The 21,852-nt window shown below is 40.8% G+C and overlaps 1 protein-coding gene across 9 annotated transcripts in view; it reads right to left on the bottom strand.

Annotated features, from left to right (window-relative positions):
* Positions 1–1,586: 1,586 nt before the first annotated feature.
* The window catches only part of LOC122557344 (serine/threonine-protein kinase PAK 3), a 248,127-nt gene continuing 227,861 nt past the window's right edge, over positions 1,587–21,852 (bottom strand). For all 9 annotated transcript variants that reach the window (XM_043704955.1, XM_043704958.1, XM_043704959.1 and 6 more), the window contains 4 exons: positions 11,781–11,880; positions 7,770–7,966; positions 4,882–5,019; positions 1,587–2,523 (listed from right to left, as the gene is read on the bottom strand). In XM_043704955.1, the coding sequence (XP_043560890.1) occupies positions 2,437–2,523; positions 4,882–5,019; positions 7,770–7,966; positions 11,781–11,880 (522 nt within the window). In that variant the 3' untranslated portion in view covers positions 1,587–2,436. The remainder of the gene's footprint in view (positions 2,524–4,881; positions 5,020–7,769; positions 7,967–11,780; positions 11,881–21,852) is intronic.

Consider the following 21,852-nt stretch of genomic DNA (forward strand, 5'->3'; position numbering starts at 1 on the left):
CAGATATCCCTTCAGCACATGTTCATACTATCACCAATACCTTGAATCACATTGGGTATATTCGATTTTCTGCTGCGTTTCAGATTTCAAGGTAGCAACCCCTCATCATCACTTGTCATCAAGACACCACAGAGAAAAAAAAAATTCAAGTCACTCCTTTGATGTATTTAAAGTTAATCAAAATAATTCTTCCACTGATGAAGGTATGTGCAGCAATGTTCGGTGATCATTCACTTGTGATACATTTAAACTACGGTTGTTGGCTAGTGGTGTGCCTTGGGATAGAGTGGGGGGTAACGCTTGGAAATGTCACCAGTGACACTACCAGTGATTTCACCAAAGATAAGGGGCGATTACATCAGGAGCAGTGGGGAAGGCCTGCAGTATTCTCCTCACTGCTTTAAATAAGAAAGCACAGTTCTTAACTTTTATGAGCTGTACTAGAAAAACAGATATTGTGTTGCTTATTCTGCATAATATTACATTTTGTTTGCAAAAAAGTCGACGGATATAAACACTGGGTGTTTCAAGTGACATGACTCTTCATTGGAGGCCTCTATTCATCCATTAATAATGGAAATGGAGTTTTATGTGACTAAAAAAAGCAAACGATCTCCACAGTGCATGGTTACTTCCCAATGTCAGTATCAATGTCTTTGGTCTGTTTTTCAAACCAATGGAGACACCTTTTACTCTATCTCAGGACAGAATTACACAATTTTCCTTTTAATGACCTATAAGAGGAGCCTCACATCAGTCTAGTAATTTAGAGGATCATATGAGGATTCACGATATTGTGAGACCTCACTCTGGGATTGATATCCTCCAAATGGACCATTTGGGGATCAGAAACTGCACATTACATAGTTACTTTCATTTTCATTGCCCCACAGTACTAACTTTTTCCTTGAACATGTCAGCTCTTTAGAAAATAAGAAATTAAAATAATTCAGTGCAAAATGTAAATTGAAGTGTCTGTAAACAGTTCACGAAGGCTTGAGAAACCATTTTATTATTGAAAAGAACAAGAAAGTGGTGTTTTCTGACTGAAATGAGCCAGATTTTCAAGTTTATATAATGAAATTGGGGATGGGCAATAAATACTGGCCAATCCAGTGATGCTCACATCTGGTGAGTGAATTTGAGAAACAAAACCAGATTCTAGTTTTTCCACTACAATTTGGATACTGCAAGTCATGGAGTTTTGTTTGTCAAGTCTGAATCGAGCAATCGGTCGAAAGTTCTACTTCTGTTTGAGACTTGCTTGGGTAGAAGCAGAAAGAGTGACTGACTAACTCACTGTTCATTTCAATTCATATTGTTTCATTATTGTTAGATATCTGGTTTCCTGGAAAAATAACTTAGAAAATTGAGGATAAAACAAATACTGTATATGGACACACCCGCACACACATACACACACAGACATAAAATACTTCTACTCCAACCTTTCTAAGATTCTTTGCAAAATGAAGTCCATCATTGAAACAAAATCAACATAAGAGGATTTGGCCTTTCTCCATTTGAACAACATTTGGGATCCTATCCTTCTTACAGCGATTGTGTCAGGACACATGGATTGCCCCTTTGCTAGGAATGGTTTCCATTATTTCAACAATCCACACCTGCGCTTACTGAACAGCTTTCCAAAGTGTAAAAAATGGAACCTTTCCAGAATACTGCAGGTGATTGGGAAACAAAAATATCAAGATATCCAACAGAAAACCCAATAGTTCCAGCTCCCGTACCAATAAATATTAAGAGTATATACTAAAGGAATATTAAGAGATAGACTTGAAACCTGTAAAAAATATATATATACACAAAAGAATGAAAACTTCATTTGTCACAGAACAGTGAATGTGTTATAAAGCAATACCAAAGAACTTAAGGCCTCTTTTTTTTAGTCTGACAGAGCATCTCTCTTTTGGAAGCATGGCATGGTTTAGTACCCACTGGAACATTAAAATACCCAGACATTTACTTCACAATCACGGGCAATTCCTGAAGAGCTGTTTTCGTTTGTCAAAACAAATGTTTCCAAAAGGCTTCGCTCGATTGCTAGTTTACAGCCTTGTTATTAAGCCTTGATATTTTACAAATGTGTCAAGTCTCTACTTAGACCCTCAAAATGGCCAAACATTTGTAAAAAAAAATGAAAAATTTATGCTGGGAGGAGAGAAGTGAAAAGTAAAGAAAAACACCACAATGCCATTTCAATATGGGCAACTCTGTTTTAAAATCAAGACTTCAGATGGGACAAGGTGTTAAGATGAGAAGAGACATCATTGTAATACCCCATCGCTGTGCTAGCTTTCTCTGTCCTGAAGCGGAAAGAGCTCGAGGTTTCTCCAGGTGAGACACTGTCCAGCTCTGGTTATCCCCTCTTTGAAGGCAGGAGGGAGAGAGGGGTGTTGATGGAATCCATCCCTTGCTCTAACGGTTGTTTTTAACTGCCTCCTTAGCTGCAATTATCAGAGGTGTGAGACTTGACAGTGGCTTTGCAAATTTCAAAAATGGATGCTGGAAGAAAAACCATAATTTAATTGGTATCAAGTTAAGAACAGGCAACATGAGCAACTTATCAATTTTGTAAAAAAAATGGAGAAGAAACAGTTCAGAGTTTGCAATAATCGGGTGACCATATAAAGCTGAACAGTGTGATAAAAATGAACAAACAGAGCAAGAGAACACTTCAGTGGAAAAAGCAAGTTGTGTATGAAAAAAATAGTTTTGATATTGTTTCTTCTTCAAAACATCTTTATCCCAAATAATTTCTTATTTGAAGTGAGAAGTTTTTAAACCAAAAATGTGCAGGTTAGGTGAATTGGCCACAGGAAACGCAGGATTACATGGATCGAGTGGAGCGATGGGTCTGAGTAGTATGCTCTTCAGAGGGTCGGTTTGGACCCGATGGACTGAATGGCCTGCTTCCACACTGTAGGGATTCTGTGATCCAAGGGTGACATTAGCTTTGAATCGTCTTGGAGTTGTTCCCACTTTGCGATCTAAGCTGTGTTGGAAGTACAGAGGGAAACCTGCTTGTGCATATGGATGACTTTCTACTTTTCTGTAACCACCACAAACATGTGTGTCATGCTTCCTTGTGGCTGAAATGGTGCACACAATGGGAAGCTTTATGTATCAACACTGTGCAGGTGAGTAAGGAATTAATCCCTCATAAGATAGGGCAGGGTTTAGAAAATGTGTAAACAATTGTAAAGCTAAAGATCAAAATAAACTTAAAAATAATCAACTGAATAGGCAAAATGTTCCAGAACCTTGTATCAGCCTGCATATTTCATGATTACTTGGTGCAATGAAAAGCTAGAGGGTTCCAAAAGATGTATTTAAAGAGGTTTGTAATTGTTAAAATTGTGTAGCTTACAATAACCAGAGTCATGTTGGAGAACAAAGCAGTCTCTGTTACTGGTATACAGGACTGAATATTGTCTGCACTGTGGAGAAGGGGAAAGGCTAATGGTCTCAACAGAAATACACTGGTCAGCTGCATGTCCCCACCACCATCTTCATATGCCTCCCTACCACTCCCTGAATGATGAAAATGTTTAAAATTATCAGGGACAGTCAGAATAGACTGAAAGGAAGTTTGTCCTTTCGTGGAGGGATCACTGACTGAGAGCAGGGATTTAAGGGGCAGAAGGTTTTGAGGGGATGTGAGGAATCTTTTTTCCCCCCACGGCTTGGTAGTATCTGGAATGCACTAACTGTAAGGGCCATACAGGTAGAAATCCGCAAAACATTTAAGTGGTACTTAGATATCAACTAGCAATGCTAAGCCATACAAGGCTATGGGCCAAGTGCTAGAAAATGGGATTAGAATAGTTAGGTGGTTGTTTTTGATTGGCATCTTTCCATCCTACAGACATCTCTGACTTTATGACTGACATGTCTTCTAATGGTCTACCTGCTGAAATAGTATGTGTTGCCAGCTAGTGAGGATGACACATTAGCACAAGATATTGGCCCCTTGGAGCACCCACAGTTCAAAAGCGGCCTCCTCTCATGCTGAATAGACGTCCTGATGCTGGAACATAGCGACTGTACCTAACTGGGGTTCTTAGAGTCACAGAGACATAGAAATGTACAGCATGGAAACAGACCCTTTGGTCCAATTCATCCATGTCGACCAGATATCCTAAATTAATCTTGTCCCATTTGCCAGCACTTGGCCCATATCCTTCTTAGCCTTTCAACTTGAAAGGGTTCAGAAAAGATTTACAAGGATGTTGCCAGGGTTGGAGGGTTTGAGCTAAAGGGAGAGGCTGAATAGGCTGGGACTATTTTCCCTGAAGCATCTGAGGCTGAGGGGGTGACCTCAGAGGTTCATAAAATCAGGGCGGAGGGGCATAGATTGGGTAAATAGACAAGGTATTTTCCATGGGGTGGGGTGTCCAGAACTGGAGGGCATTTAGGGCAAGAGGTGAAAGATTTACAAGGGACCCAAGGAGCAACTTTTTCATGCAGGGACTGGTGCGGGTATGGAATGAGCTGCCAGGGGAAGTGGTGGAGGCTGGTACAATTACAACATATACAAGGCATCTGAATGTGTAAATGAGGTCAGTTTTTTTAATTGACTGCCCCTGGGATGATGGCGTCACTTCCAGGATCCCAAGCTAGAATTGAGAATGATGTCAGGATGACAACAATTGAATAAAGTCCAGTTCATGATAACAGTGTTATCCCAGATTAGGTTTTCTCTGATAGACAGCGTAGAGTTAAACTGCCTCTACTCTACTCAATAATGTGTTTCTACCTCGACACTCAAACAGTACCTGTATAAGGAGTCATTTCTCCCCAAATACTTTGCCACAAGTACTTTATCTGGAAAGTTAATTGATGAAATGTTTGTTACAAAACCTGTAGAAGCTCCTTGGCTGAGCCCCGCCGCTCCACATCCATTTCTAAGCAGCGATTGAGGAAGTCCCTGAAGACTCCTGAGAGTTTCTCTGGGTTCTGCAGTTCTGGAGTCCCATTGGTAGCAATCAAATACAAGGCCTAACAATCAAAAGCACCACAAACAGAAGAGGCATTAATACAGAGTTTTAAGGATAGTTAAAGTTTTGACATCCATAAAAGGTAAAAGTGAAATTTACCACAGGAATCAATTCGATACAAAAAGCTTCTCTTTAAATAGTATGTACTGGTAAAACAATTAGGGAAGATGGATTAGAGAGTTGTGGGGTTGAACTGCATCATCTCTTTAGCACATGCTGTGGGAAGCTGGAAAAAAGACAGACTCCACTCCGTGCCACCCTCCCTACAACTTTAAAGGGTGTGTAGTTATTAATGTCCCTTTGATTTGCCGGTACAGATTCAGCAATGTGCTAGGGGTCACAATGCTGAGCCACTGACTCATCTGATTGGGAAGAGGCCAATTTATTGCTACTCTCTAATTTATCAACACTATTGTCTGCATCACTGAGATAACGTTAGTTTAGCCAACACCAATGGCTTGGTGTAATCCACCTTTGACCAACATTTAAAATATAAGAACATGTTTGCAAATTAAAATGTAGCTGGAGCTCGTATAGAATGACAGAATCATACAACACTGAAATAGACCCTTCGGCCCAACTCGTCCATGCCGACCAGGTTTCCTAGACTGAACTGGTCCCATTTGCCCACGTTTTACCGGTCCATTGGAATTGTACTCACCTCTACCACTTCTTCAGCAGCTTGTCCCATTTATGCGTGACTCTAAGAAGTTGCCTCTCAGGTCCTTTTTAAATCTTGCTCCTCTCACCTCAAATCTATGCCCTCTAGTTTTGGACTCCCCTACCCTGGTGAAAAGATGTTGGCTATTCACTTTATCAATGTCCCTCATGATTGTATACATCTCTACATGGTCACCCCTCAGCCTCCTATGTTCTTGGGAAAGAAATCCCATTTATCCAAGATTTGGAGGTGCCAGTGTTGAACTGGGTGTACAAAATTAAAAATCGCACAAAACCAGGTTATAGTCCAACAGGTTTATTTGGAAGCACTAGTTTTCGGAGCACAGCTCCTTCATCAGGTGGTTGTGGTGCATAAGATTATAAGATACTGAATTTGCAGCAAAAAAGTTTACAGTGTGACATAACTGAATTTACATATTGAAAAAGACCTGGATTGTTTGTTAAGACTCTTATCTTTTAGAATGACTATGTTGGTTTCAGTTCTTTCATATGTAAAGCCCAGAACTTTTAAAAAAGTTACATTCTCAAGTGAACTTTAACAATAGGTGCCATGTTGGCCCAGATAATGCACTGAAGGTGTGAGGCTGTCTGTGCCCCAATGTTCAGACTGATTCTACTTCTAAAAAAGTGAATTATCCAAACTCTCCTCATAACTCAAATCTTGGTAACATCCTTGTAAGTCATTTTTGCAATGTTTCCAGTTTTGGGGCGGCACGGTGGCTCAGTAGTTAGCACTGCTGCCTCACAGCACCAGGGTCCCGGGTTCGATTCCAGCCTCAGGTGACTGCCTGTGTGGAGTTTGCGCATTCTCCTTGTGTCTGCGTGGGTTTCCTCTGGGTGCTCCGGTTTCCTCCCACAGTCCAAAGATGTGCAGGTCAGGTGAATTGGCCATGCTAAATTGCCCATAGTTGTTAGGTACATTACTCAGAGAGAAATGGGTCTGGGTGGGTTGCTCTTCGGAGGGTCGCTGTGGACTTGTTGGGCTGAAGGGCCTGTTTCCACAGTGTAGGAAATCTAATCTAATCTTTAGTGACATTCAACCCATAGCACGGTGACCAGAACTGTGTGCAGTATTCCAAATTGGCCTCAGCAATGTCTTGTATAGCTGTAACATGATGTCCCAACTCTTGTATTCAGTGTTCTGACCAATGAAGGCAAGTGTGCCAAAAGCCTTCTTCATCACCCTATCTACCCTAAACAACAAACACTTCCCCTCAATATTAAACCGGCCCTTAAAACATGATTCCTTTACTTTAAGGATTCTGGTTATCATGGATCTGTCGCTGTTGGTTTCTGATTGATTAGAGAATTGTTGAGGTGGCCAGATACAAATCTATATTTGGAAGCTCTCAACTATCCATTAGATATAGTACAACAATTCAGGTCTTCCATCTCTGACTCGACATGCCTTTACCACAAATGTTAATTTTGATTAGAGCTATTTATTTATGCACATGATGTCAATCATGTAAGATATTTACTCAAATGGAATGGAAAGGTTTCATCTATTAGTCTGTGCCAAACACTGTTCGTAGGATTATTGAGTCCCTACAATGTAGGAGAAGGACATTTGGCCCATTGAATTCACACTGACCCTCTGAAGAGCATTCCACCAAGACCATCCCGTTACCTTATCAGTGTAACCCTGCATTTTCCACATGGCTAATCCACCTGGCACTACAGGGCAATTCAGTATGGTCAATCCACCAAACCTGCATATCTTCAGATGGTGGCAGGAAATTGCAACACCCGTAGGAAACTCACGCAGACAAAGGGAGAATGTGCAAAGTCCACACAGACAGTTGCCCAAGAGTAGAATTGAACCTGGAAGCCTGCTTAACCAATTCTCACTATGCCACCCCTGTTATCAAAGGCTTTCTGAATGTTGTCATCTCTGCCTTGATCTGAACTGTAAACATCAGCCAGATTCTAATCTATGTATCTTGTATCTAGAAAAATCAACTGAGGGATCTATTTTGAAGCATATGTATATGTGATAATCAGTGAAAGAATACAATCCAACAAAAATGTTCACTTATAAAACAATCCATACAAGCTGAAACAACTTACCCTGAGAGGGTTTTCATTCAGATAAGGCGGTTCTCCTTCAATCATTTCAATTGCCATAATTCCTAATGACCATATGTCCACTTTCGGACCATAGGCTTTTCGAGTCACTACTTCTGGCGCCATCCAATATGGCGTCCCCACCATTGTGCTCCGTTTGTTCTGTTCAGGGGTGATTTGAGCACAGAATCCAAAATCCGCTGCAAATTAATAAAACAATTCCAAATTACCAACAGGAATGTATTGTAGTTTCTGAACCTTTTTAATCCCCTGGTCCAGAGAATGGAACCCAGAAAAGCTATTGTACGGGTCTATTATCAGCAACGAGCAAAGATTACACTCATCTGAGAAAGAGAAAAGAATTAGATTTTCCAGTTAGGTAGTCCCACATACCTTTATGGTAGATACTTCATAAGTTCATTACGTTTGCAGTTAGGCAAAAAGGCTTTTTAAAAAAAATTTCAGAGGGATTGGAATTAAACCTGTACAATGTCTTATTTGGACTATGCTGGGTTTCAGACATTGAATTTGATGGAACTCATCAGCCTTGGGGGAGCACAGTGCAGATTAGCCAGAATAATTCTGGTTTTAGATGGTCACCTGCTTGGCTTCCATATAGCAACTGAGGGGCGGTGATGTGATTAAGGAGTCTAAAACAATAACAGGATTCAACAAAAGTAGATGCAATGAAAATGTTTTTCCCCAACGAGGAAAATAGGAATACAGGAACAAGAGTAAGCCAATACAACCCCTTGAACCTGCTCCACCATTCAATGAGATCATGCCTGATCTGTGGCCTAACTCCAAATATTTGCCTTTGGCCCATATCCCTTAATATCTTTGCTTAACAAAAGTTTCTCAGAATTAACAACAGAACTAGTCACGTGTGAGAGAGTTCCAAACCTCTATTATCCTTGTGTGTAGAAATGCTTGCTAACATCTATCCTGAATCATCTGGTACCAATTGTTAGACTATTCCCCTAGTACTAGAATCTCCAACTAGTGGAAATAGTTTATCTTTATCTCTCTTATCCTTTCCTGTTAATATTTTGAAAGCTTTGTTCAGATCACCCCTTTGCCTGCTAAATTCTGGAGAATACTGGCCTAACTTATATTGTCTCTCTTCAGAAATTAATCCTTGAAGTCCAGGTATCATTCTTGCAAACCTTCTCTGTACTGCCTCCAAGGCCAGCATATCCTTCCGACGATGTGGTGCCCAGATCTGCTCACAGAATTCCAAGTAGGGTCTAACCAGGGTTTTGTATGAGTTTAGCATAACTTCTATATCCTTATAAGTCAGTCCTCTCGATATGAAGGTCAGCGTTCTATTAGCCTTCTTGATTATTTTCTGCACCTGTTTGTGGCATATTAAAGGGCAATGCACCTCAATCTCCTAGACTCTTTCAACATACACGGTATTTTACGTGGAACAAGAGGGTACAATTTTAGATTTAGAGCTATAAATCAAGAGTGAAAGTGGGAGGCATACTTCACAAATGATACCAAACATTTGAAGGTCTTTCTCCAAAAAGTTATGGATGATAAGACAATAGAGTTTTAAAACTGAGATTTATAGATTTGTCTAAAGCACTACTGCTCATGTATTAAAACAGTAAAATAGGAAGATTGGTTGCAGCATTATGTTCTAACCATTACCTATCAGTGATTAGTCCCACTGACCTAACACAATCTGTCTTTCTGCTTGCTGCTGTGGATGGGTGAAGGAGAGTAACTCCTGGCTGAGCTGACTGACTGACTAAGGTCACGTCTTGCTATGAAGAGGAGTGAAGGTGGTTGCTTGGTTATTTTGTTTACCGGCTGGGAAACTGTGTAAGAGACCAGTAAATAATTTGCTGATTTCTACAGCAACAGTTACCTCCTTTTGTTGTATCTTAGTTTTGCCTTGAAACGCATAAAAGTGGATACATCCCCAGGACCTGATCAGGTGTACCCTAGAACTCTGTGGGAAGCCAGGGAAATGATTGCTGGGCCTCTTGCTGAGGTAGTTGCATCATCGATAGTCACAGGTGAGGTGTCAAAAACTGGAGGTTGGCTAACATGGTGCCACTGTTTAAGAAAGGTGGTAAGGACAAGCCAGGGAACTATAAAACAGTGAGCCTGACGTCGATGGTGGGTAAGTTATTGGAGGGAATCCTGCGGGACAGGATGTACATGTATTTGGAAAGGCAAGGATTGATTAGGGTTAGCTAACATGGCTTTGTACATTGGAAATCATGTCTCACTAACTTGATTGAGTTTATTGAAGAAGTAACAAAGAGAATTGATGAGGGCAGAGCAGTAGATATAATCTATGTGGATGCCTTCAGTAAGGCGTTCAACAAGGTTCCTCATGGGCGACTGGTTAGAAAGGTTAGATCTCATGAAATACAGGAAGAACTAGCCATTTGGATACAGAACTGGCTCAACGGCAGAAGACAGAGGGTGGTGGTGGAGGGTTGTTTTTCACATTGGAGGCCTGTGACCAGTGGGGTGCCACAAGGATCAGTGCTGGGTCCACTACTTTTCGCCATTTCTTTAAATGATTAGGATGTGAGCAAAACAGGTATAGTTCATAGGTTTGCAGATGACACCAAAATTAGAGGTATAGTAGACAACGAAGAAGGTTACCTTGGATTGCAATAGGATCTTGATCAGATGAGCCAATGAATTGAAAAGTGGCAGATGGAGTTTAATTTAGATAAATGTGAGATGCTACATTTTGGGAAAGCAAATCTTAGCAGTACTTGGACTGCAGGTTCATAGTTCCTTGAAAGTAGAGTCGCAGGTAGTTAGGATAGTGAAGAAGGCGTTTGGTATGCTTTCCTTTATTGGTCACAGTATTGAGTACAGGAGTTGGGAGGTCATGTTGCGGCTGTACAGGACATTGGTTAGGCCACTGTTGGAATATTGTGTGCAATTCTGGTCTCCTTCCTATCGAAAAGATGTTGTGAAACTTGAAAGGGTTCAAAAAAGATTTACAAGGATGTTGCCAGGGTTGGAGGATTTGAGCTATAGGGATAGGTTGAATAGGCTAGGGCTGTTGTTCCTGGAGCATCGGAGGCTGAGGGGTTATCTTATAGAGGTTTATAAAATCATGAGGGGCATGGATAGAATAAATAGACAATGTCTTTGCCATGGGGTGGGGGAGTCCAGCACTAGCGAGCATAGGTTTAGAGTGAGAGGTGAAAGATATAAAAGAGACCTAAGGGGCAACTTTTTCACGCAGAGGGTGGTACATGTATAGAATGGGCCGCCAGAGGAAGTGGTGGAGGCTGGTACAATTGCAACATTTAAAAGCCATCTGAATGGGAATATGAATAGGAAGGGTATGGAGGGATATGGGCCGGATGCTGGCAGGTGGGATATCTGGTCGGCATGGATGAGTTGGACCGAAGGGTTTGTTTCCATGCTGTACATCTCTATGACTCTATCTGGAAAAAGGAAAGGTGTGGCAGTATTGATTAACGGAACATTGTACTGCTGGAGAGAGAGATGGACAGGCAGACATGAATATATTCTGATGAAAAGGATAGGCAGGGCTAACAAATCCTCAGCTCTTTGGAAAGAGACAGTTCGTTAGAAGAAGAAAATGTGAACTTGTAATGAATCATGTTTGGATAATACAATTGAGAACCAGGCTGAATATAGAAGGTTCAGAGGGGAACTGAAAAGCAAATAAGTGAAGAAAAACAAAAATGAAAAAAAAAAGAGAAAAGACTGAAAGCCAAGGCAAGAAGCAGAAAAAGAGTAGTAAGAGGAGGTGTGGGGCGAATTAAAGACCAAAATAGAGATCCATGCAAGGAGTTAAGCTGAGATATTCATGAATATCTTGGATCATTCTTGATCAAGGAAGATACTGCTGCCAAGGTCATCATGTGGTAATATTTAGAGATTGCATTTACAGATGATAACTTGTGACAAAATAATAGTTGTCATTTGGGCAAATGCACGTTAGTTATGGAAAACCACTTTGGATTTGTTCAGGGTAAATCACACTTAACATGTTCTACATACTTAATTTAACTGATCCATCCATTCCCAGCAGTATGTTGTCACTCTTGATATCTCTATGGATAACTTGATTGGAGTGAAGGAATTCCAGGGCTTGTAAACACTATTGGAAGAAAAATAAATCATTAAAAATTCTTTCCCATGACTTTTGTAAACTGTAGAGAGTAAGACAGAGTTATCAGTCAGGATTTTACCAGTTCACAGGAGGTGAGCTACAATCCAAGCTAGAAATCTGTTCTAATTTCAGATTTCTAGCACTTGCAGTAGTTTTGTTGTGGCAAATTTGGATTGTTTTAAGCTGCAAACAATCATCCAAGGTAACACTGCTTTAAGGTGGCATAAATCCTAAAATATTAGTTAATAGAACACCACTCTATACACCAAAATTTGTTCTTCAAGGCAACCTTTAGATTTTTGAGCATTATCAGGAAGTTAGTACCAATTTACATTGAAATGTGAGATGCTTTGGTCTACAGGTTCACATTCTAAAACAAACTGCCTTTTCAAATAGTATTTATGGACTGGATTCAAAATTATTCCCAATAAAGGAAAGAAGAAAGTGTTACCATCTGTGCCAAGCATCTCAAGTTAATGAGCAGTTTACTTCTGAAGTAATCCCAAGAGAATCTGGTTCAAGGATGTTTGCAAACATACCATGAAGGCCCTAAACATTTATTTTCACACTCTGGGAGCCATTAGCTGATGACAGAAAGCAACAGTGACATGGGTCAGCAAGTGCCAAGATGCACAGTTTCCACAATGGCTTGTTAACAGGTGTCAATACCAAAAACAACAAAGACATCTGGTATCCATCTCACGTATGACACCTGTGGGAGGATATACCTCGTCAATTTGTCTCTTCAACCATCAATTATGGTATAACAGAAGAAGTTTATCCCATCCCCAAAGAAATTACTGTATGCCTATCATCCTTTGTAGGTGACAAGAGGATTGATTCAACAATTGTTGAGAGTCATTGTTGTGTGAGACAATCTCTCTTGTCTACCTGAACTCAGGAGAAGCAAGTAGCCTATGTGGAAAAGCCCACTAGCCTGGGGAAGAACTATGATTTTCCAGAATCAGAGAGAATGGAAAAAACAGGAACTCAACCACTTAGAAGCAAGACTTGTGTTTTAAGATTCCTTCTCTATTCGCCACGTTCCTGCTGCATCAGATATTGCTGTAGTTATTTCTGTAGCATGCTACTGCTGTGCTGACAAGCTTCACAAGAAGCCAGATTTGTATTTTATTTGTTTTAACACAGTTTCTGCTCCTCAAAATGCAGATTTTGTCAAGCAAACTGCCAACTTGGTCGAAGCATGAATGAAAAAAGAAAGGAGAATGTAGCACAGAAGTTATAATGCTTCTCAGTGGGAGCTGATTGTGGTGGCAGTGGATAGTCCTTGCCAGATTCATGAAAGTGCTTTGGACATAAATGAGAATTGGGTATGAAAGTGTTATTAGGATTCTAATCGCATGCTAACTAGGGCCCAAAGTGCAGAATCCATCAGTTGAAGCAAGTTGGCAACTGCTTTGAAGGATAAAGATGGTCTTCAGAGTAGTCAGATGCTCCTGTTTTCTCCACAGGAGAATATTCACCATCACTCCTCTGAGAACCTCCCTAAAACTCATTCCCATCACTTAACATGAGGCCAGTACCTCAATAAGAGCTACCAGATCTTCACGTGCCAACAGCTACTCTGCATCTAACTTTTGCACATTCCAGTTGGGAAATGAAAATAAGAGGAGTAAGGCTTAAGGAGTGGGCAGTTCAGCCCTTTAAGCCTGTTCCATCACTCAGTACCAACATGGGTGATCTCATCTCGGCCTAGACTCCACTTTCCTGCCTGCTCTCCATCACGTTTCAACCCATTACTAATTAAAAATTTGTCTATTTCCTCTTTAAATTAACTCAATGTCTCAGCATCTACCATACCCTGGTGTAGTAATTCCACTAATTTATAACCTTGTGAGAGAAGTAATTTATCTTCACCTCTGCTTTAAATCAGCTACCCTTATCCTAAAACAATGACCTCTTGTTCTAGGTTATCTTATGCAGTAAAAAAAACTCTGCATCTAATTCGTCAATCTCCTTGAGTATGTTAGATCTCCAATAGATCTCTGCTCATTCTTCTAAACTCCAGAGTGTATTGGCCTAAACTGTTCAATCACTCTTCATAAGACAAACTCCTGACTGGAATCAATCACGTGAGTCTCAGCTGACCTGCCTCCAATGCAACTATACCCCTCCTAAAGTAAGGAAACCAAAACTGGACACAATATTCAAGCTGTGGTTTCATGATGGAGTGTTTGAATGCTATCCATGGATGACAACACCTTGGACCTGAACTGTAAGTTAGCAAATGGGTTTTAATAGGTACCATCTCCAATACTGCTTACCTACCTCAGTGAAACAACTGCCTAGAATATGTGATTAATTCCAACTGAAACTTGAACCATAAGCTTTTACCTCAGTAGTAAGAGTGTTACCATTGAACCAAAGTGGATAGTTAGATAAAGGATCAACAACTATAAATGCTGCTTTTGCTATTCTAATAGATTCAACATAAGCCTTAATTCAGGTGATTAAATATTGGTTCAACATTGGGCAAATCATAGAATGTGTAAGTGCTGAGGTGGTCATGGCATAGTGATATTAACCCTAGGCTAGTAATCCAGTGACCCAGGCTTTCTGCTCTGGATATAGGGGTTCAATTTTAATTCAATTAATAAATATGCAATTAAAAGTTAGTAACACGGTAACTATAAAAACCTATCTGCTTCACTAATGTCCCTTTTGGAAGGAAAGTCTGTCATTTTTCACCTGATCTGACTGATATATGACTCTGAATCCATAACAACGTGGATGGCTGTGAAATGGTCTAGCAAGCTGCTCAGTTGTATCTAATCACTGCAAAAGCTGATAAAATTATAAAACCTGATGGAACACCCAGCAACAACAATGGTACTCACACAGCTTTGCTGACCTGAAAAGTCCTCCTCACCAACATCTGGGCATTTACACCAAAATTGGGAGCGCTGTCTGTCAGGTAATTTCCATGAGAACGACTATGTCCAGCCACACCATCTCCATCCCTGGGTATAATGTCGTCAAGTGAGATACTTGGTGGTAGAGATAGTTGGGAAGAAGTTGCCCTGTGAGTCCCCAACATTGACTCTGACCCTGTGAAATCTCATTGTATAAGGTCAAGTATAGAGTCATACAGCACGGAAATAGACCCTATATGCAAGGAAACCTCTTGCACCTCATACCTCCTGTGAGCTGATAAATCAGTGCTACTTGTTGATCACTTGGGTGACAATGTGGGTTACAAGGAGATAAATTGGTAAGAGACTTCAGTATCCATCACCCAAGATGGCTCAGTAGCAGTAATACTGACTAAACTGGTTGAATCCTAAAAAGACAAACTGCTAGATGGGGCTTCTGTTAGGTGGTGAGGGAACCAACAAGAGGGAAATCTTAATTGACCTTATCCTCACCAATCTACCTACAGTAGCTGCATCTGTCCATGACAGTATTGGTAGGAGTGATCACCACACAAGTCCTTGTGAAGATGGAGTCCCACAATCGTATTGTCTGTGTAGTGACGGTAATGAGGGCAGCCAGGTAGACTTCATAGCACCACTCAGGGAGCTCATGTTCTGTTAATATGGTCCAATCAGGGAACCCTGGCTGACAGATATAAACAGGAATGCCCCTCCCCTTCACTGTTTGATCACACAGCGTTGCCCTTTGATGTGAAAGGCACTGCTTGTCACTGGCCACTCGGGTATTTCCTTTCTTCCTCGTGGTGGAAAGTGAATAAAGGTTTATGCACCTTGTGTCTTTCACTGTGTCTCACACCTGCACACACACAACATGGGTGCTGGGGAAAAAATAAGTACTACCGCAGTTAGGCGGTAGTGTGGGGGTAAAAAAAACAGGAATGCCAGCGATTCTGCTCACTCTGAGGAAACTGAAGGACTCTCCATGTATGAATAAAGGGTGAGCTGGTGATGGGATATTGGTCTCTGTGGAGTGATGACAAGAGGAAAGCACACGCCTGAAGAAGTTCACTCGCTATAGTTGTATTTGAGTTGAGGTAAGCATTTATGGCATCATGCTGTTATTTAGGAAGCTTGGCTCATTCGATTCTGCCTTCGGAGACTGGGCCCAGTATGTGGAAAGAATGTGTTACTTTTTCCAGGCAAATGACATTGGGGCAGATGAAAAGCAACAAATAATTCTCCTTACAGCTTGTGCCCCCACACCTTTTCCAGTTATTAGGATCCTAACTTTCCCTGAGGCACCAGATATTAAAAGCTTTCAAGAGTTGATGATTTAGTTAAGGAATATTACCGCCCCAAGCCTCCTCCAATTCCGAGATGCTATTGATTTTACTTGGCAATTCAAGAACCAGGGGAAACCGTATCTGGATTTTTGACTAGATTAAGGCAATTGGCAGAGTTGTATTTCACAAAGCTGGACACAAGCCCTGCCTACTTGCAATTGTGGTTAGATGAGGATTCCCAGGCGTATGCTACAATTACTACCCATAGAGTATGTACCAGTATATGATGCTGCCGTTTGGGGTATCACAGCCCATGCAATTTTTCAGTAGACAGTGGAAAATATTTTACAAGGTCTACTCCAGGCTGCCATTTATTAGATGACGTGCTAGCAACAAGGAGCACTTAGAGAAGTTGGACAGAGTCCTTAGACATTTCTTCCAGGTGGCGTATGCCTTAGAAGGGAAGTGACTTTCTTGAGCTACAGAGTCGACAAGACTGAGTGACACCCATTGGAAGATAAAGTGAGGGCAATCAATAGTGTCCTGGCACATCTGTACCGGAGCATAGGTCTTTCCTGGGGCTGGTGAACTATTATGGAAAGTTCATGCGTAACCCAGCCTCCATCCTGGCACCTTTGTATTAACTCTCAATGCAGGGTCAACCTTGGAAATGGTCACATAGCCAAGCAATAGCACTCAGGGAAGTGAAGAAACAGCTATCATCCTCTAAAGGTGTTGGCACACCATGATCCCGAATGAGATCTGGTATTGACATATGATGCCTCCCCATACAGCATCGGGATAGTATTAGCTATGGTATTACGGAGAGGAACACGCAATCACAAATACATCCAGGACTTTGGCAAATGCAAAGCACAAATACAGCTAGATACAGAAGTTAAGTTTGGTAGTCATATTTGGAGTCAGGATGTTCCATCGATACCCTTATGGATGCAAACTTGTAATAATAACAGACCACAAAGCCCTGTTAGGTCTACTTAAGAAAGTAAAGGCAGTGCTGCCCCATAGTATTACAGCCCAACGGTGTGTACAGCCTGAAGCTAAGTGTGTATAATTATGTTGGAACTCTGTCAGGGAGATCAAAAGAGACATCCCAACTGGATTTTACCAAAATTCTGCAAGTGAAACGACAAAGCTGTTTGGTGGCTGTGACAAAGGAGGCAGCCCCTCCAAACGGAACAATTTCTCGGATGTTGGACGCCTGAAGATAACAGTTGTGGTTTATGAGAGGGAAAAAAAAATCAAACTAAACTGGAAATGATTAAAAGATTCATGCTTTCTGCCAAATAGTACATTTTGTATTCAGGATATTTTCCGTTTCCCCCATTTTCTTGCATCATCATCAGACAGAACCCCCTATAGCCACAAGGTGGTGTCAAATCTCAAATTAATACCATTGCTATTCTAGGAAGTTGTGATTTCTCACTAAGATGAAAAGAATTCTAATTTTGTGACTTGCCATCTTATGTGCCAAACTCTAATTTTATTAGTTGCTATGTGCGCTCTTACAGTCTATCAAAGCTTGCGTAAATTAACAAAACACACTTCACCTTATGATGCACATGAAAAGCTAATTAACACAATTGAGGGTCATCAAATTGGAAGGTCAGTGTAACCTTGGATAGGAAATTGGTGGATTGATTGAAAAAAAAGAGTTGTGGGAAAGGATTATTTTATAGACCATGGCACTGCATACAGTAATCGTATCTCAAAACATAATGACCCAAGCAGTGAATAAATAAGTGGATCACAGCGTAGAGTAGAACTTTAAACTTTGATGTTCACACACACAGGAGTGGCAAACAGTAAGCATGATGGAAATCAATCATAGTAGGACATAGATAAGGCAGGGACATTGACAGAAAGGTGGAAGATGGAGTATTGCATAGATGCAGAAAATGTACACTTATTCAAACGTGTGAGATAATGAATTTTGGCAGAAGCAATTGAGAGAGGAAATAGAGACACATGTGTAAAGAGTGTATAGGAGTAGAGGGGCCTGTGGATGCATGCAAATACATTTTTGATGGTGACAGGACACAGTGACAGAGTGTTAGCAAAGCATATGGAATCTTTGACTTCATAAATTAAAAGGGATCACATGCAAAAAGAAAAGTTATGATGAACATTTTTAAGGGTCTGTTTAAACCACAATTAGCCACATGCATTCAGTACTGGTTACAACACATGAAGAATGATAAGACCATTTAGCCTCATGAGCCTGTTCCACCATTCAATAGGATCATGGCTGATCGACATTCATCATGACCACTTTCCTTCCCTTTCCCTGTAATGCTTGATTTCCCTACTGATCAAGGATCTATCTCAGCCTTAAATATATACAAGGAATCTGCCCACACAACTCTGTACGGCAAGGAGTTCTAAAAACTCACAACTCTCCAAGAGAAGAAATTCCTCCTCATCTCATTCTTAAATTGGTGCCCCTTTATTCTGAGACTTGACTCACTGCTCCTGGAATCTCCCTTGAGGGGAAACATCCTGTCAGCATTTACCCTGTCAAACCCCTTAAGAAATCTATAAATTTCAACGGGATCACCTCTCATTCTTCTAAACTTGAGCAAGTAGACTCCCAATCTGTTTAATGTATGCTCATAAGATAATCCATCCGCACCAGGCATAATCCAAGTGAACCTTCTCTCAACTGTCTCCAATGAAATTATAGATTTCCATAATTAAGGGGATCAAAACTGCTCACAGTACTTCAGATGTGGTTTCATCAGCACCCTGTATAGTTTCAGTAAGACTTCCCTAAGAATACATTCAACTCCCATGAAACTCATATTCCATTAGCCTTTCTGATTACCGGGTGCACCGCATGCTAGCTTTGTGTTTCATGCACATCACCCAGAGTCCCTTTGTGCTGTTATTTTCTAAAAGTTTCTCCATTTATGCTATATTATCTGCTTTTACTCTGCCTTCCAAAATGAGCAATTGCACATTTTCCCCACATTATAATCTATTTGCCAGATTTTTGTCCATTGATTTAACCTATCAATCTCTTTCTGTAAACGGATTCTGTCCTTCTCAAGACTTGCCTTTCCATCTATTTGTGTTATATGCAAATTTGGCTTCCCCAAGTCATTAATATGTCTTGTGAACAGTTGCAGTCCCTGCACTGTTCCCAGGTGGAACCCAATCTGTAATGGAATCCATTATCCTCACTCACTGTTTTCTGCCGTTGAGCCAATTCTCTATTCATGCCAACATATTACCCAACGCCATGGGCTCTTCTCTTATGACCCCTTGTCAGGTACCTTGAGATGCTGCAAAGAAAATAGAACAGAATGTTCTGGGGATGAGGGCTTTTACCGACAAGCCAATTAATTTGAAGAAGCTGAGGTTCTTTTCTGTGCAGTGTGATGATGCTGCTCCTTTGACAAGGTTATTTTGTCTTTGCTTTTTTTTTCCAGAGGGGTTGCAAAGGCAGAGATTCCAGATATGTCTGGAAATATCTACTTGAGAAGGCTTTTAAGTCTTTCTTTTAAAACACTTGTACAATGAAAGGGGAGTGGCCAGTTCCCCCAGTTCAGGGTTTGGTTTGGTTTGAACAAGCAGACTGTTTGAGGCTGCTAGTCAAACAAACAGCTCCATATTGATCCTGACTCTCTCTGCAATCTCTCTCCTGTAAGAACCGGTGTGATTTTATCTTTTCTTTTAACCAAGGGAGTGTTTATGGAAATGTTGCAAGTATTTGGAACAGCATCATGAAGCTGAAGAGTCAACTGGGTTTTGAAAGAGGTTAAGTTATTTTAAATTCGGTTCTCTTTTGTTCATGTTTCACTTAGTTAGTCTCTAAATAAATTGTTTTGTTTAAAATTGAGTGGATGGGTCAGCTGCATCACTCTTGGAATATCCACTTTACACCTGCCTAAAACATTTAAAAAAGGTTAGGGTCTGGGTTACCTTCTTAAATATATTTTGAGCGTTTAGGGGCCTGGCCCAAGATAGCAGTAAAGGAGATTTAGGGGAGATTTGATAGAAGTGCATTTGATTTTGGCAGGTTTGGGTAAGGCAAGTAAAGAGAAGCTGTCCTAATTAGCCATTGTTCTATAGTCACAGATTGAAAGTTATGGGCAAGAGATGCAAGGGGATGTGGGGAAGAACGTCTTAATGCAAGCAATGACTTGGAACTTGCTATCTACCAAAGTGGTGAAATCAATGATGAAAAGAAATTGGATGGTCTTGAAGGAAACATCACTTTGAGAGTGATGTGAATGGAACAGGTGAATGAGACTGACCAGATTATTTACAGAGAGTCAACATAAACATTGACCAAATGGCCAATAATGTGCAATAAAGGCTCGGTCTTTAAATTTGAATCGAAAAAGTAGCATCAGTAATGATGATTCAGAAATATTGTGTAAACCCATTGGATTTATTAATGCCTTTCAGGAAAGGAAACCTACTGTGCTTATCTGGCCTGGTCAATAAATGGGTTCACACCCATGGCAAGGTGTTGATTCTCAACTGCCCTCAGAAGTGGTATTGCAAGTTTTTGTATTTAAGAATCAATTCGCAACTACCTTCTCAAGTACAATAAATGCTGGCCTTTCCAGCAATGTTCCCATCCTTTAGACTAGCAAGAAGTGCAATATGCAGTATGAGTAGATAAAGATTGATTGAAGAATTGTCACTGCTTTTTAAAGTGCGCTGTTCCTGGTTCTTCTTGGATCAAAATGCACGTAAAAAAGCTCTCCTACTTTGAGCATAGATAGATCACAAATGCATGAACCTTGCTTGAAGACAAAAATTTGTTTGAATTCCTTCCTTTTGAAACAAACAAAAATGAGACACGTTTTGGTGTGAGCTGATGGTTTGACTGACTTGCAACTTAAACTTCAGGCATAGCTGGGATTTTTGCAAAGACAATGGTCTGAGTTGCAAGTTACTGTAAAACTTAGACAAATTGGATTGAATAGCTGCATTAAGCACAGTCTTAATTAGCCCATGTCACTGTAAGGTCAATACTGTATTTCAATTTTTTTAAAAATTCAGTGTGATGTGCTGGCCAACTCAAAGATACAGGAGCTGTTCCTGATCAATATAGATCAATGGTAACCTGACATCTGTTCAGAATGTAGATCAATGATTTTTCAGACTAACCGGTTATGAATACAGAGGCAGGATCTTTTAAAACACCATGGGATAGTTGTACTTCCCCTTTTGTGAGGCACTCTAGGTCCCTGCAGGCATAGGTCCCATCATGGCCACGAGTCATGGCCAATAGCAGAACAGAAATATATAAAACAATAGATAACACATATGTAACCAAGGAGAAACCAGCATGGTTTTATAAAGAGGAAGTCATGTCCATTAAGAGGCTACCTTCAACAGCCCTGTCCACTTAGGGAGGTTGTGCAGATGAGAAGGTCAAACAAAGTGCCCGCGACTCCAGGCAGCTGGCAGCTCCAGCAGAAGAGGTCGCTACCTACGTGGCTACCTCCAGAAGAGATGGCGAGATGCCCCATCATGGATGGGTCCTCTGGGGACTTCAAATTAAACTCCTCCACATGATGATCTGCAGTTGCTGCTGTGGTCTTCTGGAACCCAAGGCCCTGGTGGTCAGGGCAGATGCATGAACTAAAAGCCTGTAGCTGGGAGGCCACTCCCAGACACCTGCTGGCTCTGGTCCAACCAAGGGCCAATCAGCTATCAGGAAGATCCTAGCAGTATCACTGATCTTCCCCCAAATGCGCATGTAGTTATTAAAAATTAGCTACCCTTGGAGACTAGGTAGTTAT

This window comes from Chiloscyllium plagiosum, chromosome 15 (genome assembly GCF_004010195.1).
Source record: "Chiloscyllium plagiosum isolate BGI_BamShark_2017 chromosome 15, ASM401019v2, whole genome shotgun sequence".
NCBI lineage: Eukaryota > Metazoa > Chordata > Chondrichthyes > Orectolobiformes > Hemiscylliidae > Chiloscyllium > Chiloscyllium plagiosum.